Here is a 6,000-nt window from a genome sequence, read left to right as displayed (position 1 = left end):
CGGATCTGGGATTCGAACCACCGACCTCAGCCCCAGCCTTAGTGTAGAGTGGACGTTTTAAGTTCTAACCATGAGATAGAGTGGACGTTTTAAGTTCTAACCATGAGACACAGATTCGAGTACAAGGATGTTCACCTTTGGTCATATCACTTGCGATTCAGTCTTCAGATCGTGCACGGCGTGTACACCGTGAACTGAGCGAGAAATCGACATTGTTGACAATGATCGTGACCTCCGACATTGTCTTTATTTAGTCAGCACACTATTTATGATTCTTCAGAAAGACCTCAATTGATTTCGTTAATAACAGAAACAGCACAAGAAACACCAACGTTCTTGTATTCTTACACATTTTACTGCAATGGCATAATAATAATAATTGAAACTATTGAAAATCACTTACATATCACTTAGGCGGTGTATCATTCCCTATGTTTTTTTTTGAACGATGCAATCGAAGGTTAAAATTACGTCAGCTATATACGATACCTCGTTCTTACCTTCAGTAAAGCTCGTCTTAGATTTTATAGAAGAATTTCAAAATGACGAGTCCAATCGAAATATTTTTTTCCTGGGGTAGGCATGATACATTCGTTCTTGACGCAGTTACGTAAACGCTGCCGCAGCTTCAGACATCGTGCCACGTACGGGTTAAGGTGTACGTCACAGGATTGTGTTGTTCAACGACTCGTGGGTTCTGTCCGGAAGGAATCGAAGGTCGTGTTTGTGTCCCGGGGATCTTCGGGTGAGTGTGGCTCTGTTATAAAACACATGTACAGTATTGCGATTGTGTCACACACATGTATGTAAATTGTGATTTATTTCTACTTGATCCCCCTGCTTGTGCAGACACGAGACAGTGTATGGAAAATAAACGGCTCATTCATTGTACAGCATATGTAGCTGAACAATTGAATATTAACTACTGACAATGCCACAATTCCGGTGTTCTGGTTATTTCTGCAATTGTCACTTTATTCTATTTCATCGAACACAGTAGATTGTTCGTCATTTTATGTTGTCCTCTCGTTTGTGTATATATATGTATATATATATGTTACAATAGCTGAAGTAACCGGTGTTGCCCGAAGAAATTCAATGACGTATGTGTTTTAACTATTTCCTGAATGACAAATTGTGGAACAGGTGGTTTTATGGTTTCGTCTAAAGGTTTTGTATAAGTTACTGATCTTCATGAAACATATTACTCAATTGCTCCCGGGAGAAAAACCCAGGCAGTGTATAAGCAACATACTCACTCGATGCCTGAACATGCAGGTGTTATAACAAACCTGTCAAGGAAACTTTTCAATACCAGGCGCACGTGGAAGCACTATACAACAACAACAACAACAACATGCATTTTAAAGGCCGTTTTCCCTGCTGGAGCGGGGGTTAGCCTTGCGGTCCCCATGACAATCTTCTCCATTTTGCCCTATTTTCTGCATCTCTCCTTGTTATCATAATCCCTGCTCTTGCCCGCACGCACCCCTTGCCCGCATTTCTTCTTCCACCATCTTTAGCCAAGTTTTTCTCGGTCTTCCCCGTCCTCTACTTCCTTCTACATTCATTTCCATCACTCTTCTCAACCAGTCACTTTCATCCTTAACACATGACCAAACCATCTCAACCTGTTCCTCATAACAGCATCAATCACAGGCTCTATTCCCATCGTCTTTCGCAATTCATCATTTGTCTTCCTCTCTCTCAACGATACTCCACACATCCGTCGAACCATTCGCATTTCCACCCTTTCCAGCCTTCGTTTCTGCTCTACGTTCATTACCCATGTCTCGCTCCCATAAATCATAACACTTCTCACACATGCAGCATACACCTTTCCCTTCAGCTTCAACGACACTCCCCTCCTCATCAGCACGCCACTCAGTTCCCGAAACTTCTTCCATGCACATCTCACTCGAGCAACCGTTGCCGAGTCTGATCCACCGTCTCCATTCAGCACATCTCCAAGGTAGCAAAATGTTTTCACACCTTCCAGCTTCACGCCGTCTCCAAGATCCAACTCAACATTTCCTCCATCTGCAGCTCCCTCTGTGCACACCTTACATTTGAGTGTAGCTGCCACACTGGTTAATGACCCTCTCAGACCACTACATTTTTGATGAACCCACTCAGTGCACATTGTACATTGAATGGAGTTCACTCCGACACCCTTCCTGCACATAGCACATGGCCACTTCCCAGTTCTTTCCACCTCACCACATGCTTTACCACTTGCCATTACCTTCGTCTTTCTGATATTCACCTTCAGACCTTTTGTCTCCATACATTCCTTCCACTTGTTCATATTTTCCTTCAGTCCATCCATACTTTCCGCATTCAACACCAGATCATCTGCATACAACAACTCCCACGGTAAACCCTCCTTTACGTTCTGAGATAGCACCTCCATCACAGCTACAAATAGTAGTGGACTTAGTACCGACCCCTGATGCCCTCCCACCTTGACCTCAAACTCACCACTGTTCCCGTCCTTCGTCCTTGCAGCTGTGTGCGCTCTTTTGTACATTGCCATCACTACTCTGATCAACCATTCATCCACTCCTAACTTCCTCAATGCCCATGTCACTACTTCGCATGGAACCCTATCGAATGCTTTCTCCAGATCAACAAACCCAAGAAACAACTTCTTCCTACTTCTCCATGTGCTTCTCCTGCAAATGCCTTACAATAAAAAGCATGTCTGTCGTTCCTCTTCCTGGCATAAATCCAAACTGAATTTCATCAATCTTAACTTTCTTCATTATCCTCCTCTCCAACACCCTTTCCAATACCTTCATTCCATGCTCCAATAACTTTATCGCTCGATACGAGCCACAGTCCAGAGAGTCACCTTTCCCCTTGTATAGAGGGACGAGGGTACTCAGTTCCCAATCCACTGGAATGCGGCCTTCTTTCACCACCAGATTACAGATCTCTGTCATACTCTTCACACCCCAACTTCCTGCTGCCTTCAACATATCTCCCACAACTCCCTTCGGCCCTCCCGCTTTTCTACTCTTCATTGCTTTTATCGCTTCCTCAACTTCCTTCTCAGTTATCTTCTCTGTCGGTCCTAAAACTGGGTTACTCTCTATGTTGCCATCCCATTCATTCTCTGCATTCAACAGCATTTCCATACATCTCTTCCATCTTCCTTTAATTCCATCTGGGTCCACAACGATTTGTCCCACTTCATCCTTCAAGCAACTCACTCCCATAACATCACACCTCTCTTTTGCTATCTGCTTTGCAATCCTGAATACCGCTCTCTGACCCTCTTCTGAATCCAAGCGTTCTCCGAACATTTTCCTCCATGCCTCCTGCGCCTTTGCTACCTCTTTCTTTGCAGCCTTCTTGGCTGCCTTATAACTTTCATGCTCTGCTTTTTCTGCCCCCGTACCATTCGCCTTCTGCCACTCCTTGAACTTCTTCCTCTTCTCGTCAATCCTCTTTCGAACTTCATCATCCCACCACCATGTTTCCGAGTGCCTCGGTGGTCCTTTTGTCCATCCACATACCTCAACAACGGCTCCCAACAGACTATCTTTCATTGACATCCAACCACTTTCAAGCTCGACCACATCATCCTCTACCCTACTCAGCCTCTCTTTTAATGCCTCCCTAACTGTCACCTCTTTCAACCTCCACACCTTCATTCTCGGTTCGTACTTCACCCGCCGAGCTCTCCTCGCACCTTTCACCCTTGTGTTGCAGACAACCAAGTAGTGCTGTGAAACAGCCTCCTCCCCCGGGATCACCTTTGTGTCCCGGAGGTGCCGCCTATCTCGCCTACGCACCGCACCATCAGGTCGTCAATGGTTGTCGTCGACCCATCTGACGTGTATGTAACATGCTTATTATCCTCTTTCTGGAACTGAGTATTACAAATCAACAAATCGGCTCCATCAGCAAACTCCAAAATCCGTTCACCTTCTCCATTTCTCTCACCATATCCGTAACCCCCATGAACTCAGTCAAAACCGTCCATACTCCTTCCCACATGTCCATTTAGGTCTCCTCTTACCACAACAACTTCCTCATCTTTCACATTTTCCATCAGCTTCTCTATTGCACACCAGAACTTGTCCTCTTCATCGCTCCGACCAACCTGCGGAGCATATCCCGAGATGACGTTCACCAAGAGCTTTCCAATTATCATTTTCACCATCATCAACCTATCACTCACTCTAGTCACACTCACCACACTGTCTACAAACTCCTCAGAAAACAGGACACCAACGCCATGCACGCCCTCCGTGCACCCTTGCCACACAAACTTGTATTTCTGTCGCTGCCTACCCTTCACCATTCTCACACCACTTCCCTTCCATCTTGTCTCTTGCACGCAACATATGTCCACTCTTCTTCTGACCAATACTTCCACCACTTCTCCTGATCTCCCTGTCATTGTCCCTACATTCCATGTCCCAAACCTCAGAAACCGTTCTCCACTTTGGGCATCAGACGTTTCATCATCATAAATGGAGTGATTTCCACCCTTGCTTCGATCGGGTTCCCCACCTTGAGTTTTGACAAGAGGGAGTGGGGTTCCCCATGGGGTACTTCGTGCTGTACCCTGCCCATATGTAGTTGTAATTGTCATGGTTCTCTTTTTGAGGCAATGTTTTTCTGGCTGGATGCCCTTCCTGACGCCAACCCTTTTAGTCGCCTCTTACGACACGCAGGGATACGGTGTACCTATTCTAAACCGGGGTACACACCGGGATTATTAAATTTAAGTTATTAATGCTATTTAATTTTAATTTAATTTAGTAATGAATTATTAATTCAATAAGCACTATGATTATTAAATTTGTGTTGACAACAAATCACGAAATACGATCTTCACAATACGTATTACTCGATCGCTCCCGGGAAAAACCCAGGCAGTGTATAAGCAACATACTCGCTCAATGCCTGAACACGGTGGTATTATAATAAACCTGTGTAAATCAATCACTTTAAGTAACAGGCACACGTGAAACGCTATCGTATAAAATACGCAATTTGGTGCCTGTCTGTTTCTGTCTGACTGGGTTTTTGACCACGATACCTTCAATGGTTACTTATCCAATCACAAACAAACTTGAGAGGTCCAATTTAACTCCTTTGCGCCCTCCCCAAAGGTGGTTTTCCCCGCCAACGGGATTGCGTGTGAAGGTGTATATCCGTATTAAGATAGCTTTATTGTGGCATTTTTCCAAGGCCGCTTCTAATGACAAAAGTAACGACAACACTAAATATAATAGCATAATATTAATGTTATTACAAAACAATGTCAATACTAATTATATCCTCCCTCCCGAAGGGGTGTTTCCTCCTTGAACAAACACCGCGTGAACGTGTATAAACAGCCTATCATGGCGTTTTGTGGGAGCATCCCTACCAAAAGAAAAAATATAAAACCCAAACATGTATGATTACCTTTTGAAACAGTCGCTACTGCTGTTTAACATGAGACTGAAAGGGAGAAAACTCTAGCTAGATGCTTGCCAAGCCAGTCATTCATTAATTATCAATGGTTTTGAATGAGGTACTTGCTTGAATGGTTAAGACACTTGGCGAGCTCTCCACAAGAGACTTGGTAATTGAACACACCCCGATGTTCTCGAGGCCCAAACCTAGATGTACTGTAATCGAAATACCCCAGAGAGCAATGACCCTTCCTCCTGCCCCCATAGGGAACGGGTGTACTAGTAATAATTAAATTTGTGTTGTTGATGACATATCACTACAACCTCAACATACGGTCTTCACAATACATATTGCTCGAACGCTACCGGGAAAAATGCAGGCAGTGTAGAAGCAACATTCTCACTCGAGGCCTGAATACGAAGGTGTTGTAATAACCTGTGTAAAGCAATCTTTGTAATAACAGGAGTATGCATAAACACTGATGATTAAATTTGTGCTGTTGACAATAAATCACAACAACCTCAACATACCATCTTCACAATACATATATTATTACACTATTGCTCCCAGGAAAAAAAAAAC

At 44.0% G+C, this 6,000-nt stretch overlaps 1 protein-coding gene across 2 annotated transcripts in view; it reads left to right on the top strand.

The window, feature by feature from the left end:
• Positions 1-456: 456 nt before the first annotated feature.
• Positions 457-6,000, top strand: part of LOC137412517 (nucleobindin-2) — a 104,836-nt gene continuing 99,292 nt past the window's right edge. Inside the window, exons 1-2 of one of the 2 annotated variants that reach the window (XM_078769813.1) lie at positions 554-745; positions 3,718-3,844. In XM_078769813.1, the coding sequence (XP_078625939.1) occupies positions 3,819-3,844 (26 nt within the window). In that variant the 5' untranslated portion in view covers positions 554-745; positions 3,718-3,818. Of the gene's footprint in view, positions 746-3,717; positions 3,845-6,000 lie in introns of both variants that reach the window. The other variant, XM_068097840.2, reaches the window with a different exon arrangement.

This window comes from Myxine glutinosa, chromosome 1, assembly GCF_964187855.1.
Source record: "Myxine glutinosa chromosome 1, kmMyxGlut1.1, whole genome shotgun sequence".
In the NCBI taxonomy this organism is placed as follows: Eukaryota; Metazoa; Chordata; class Myxini; order Myxiniformes; family Myxinidae; genus Myxine; species Myxine glutinosa.
The sequence above is the reverse complement of the archived record's forward strand: the minus strand, read 5'-3'. Positions and strand labels throughout refer to the sequence as shown.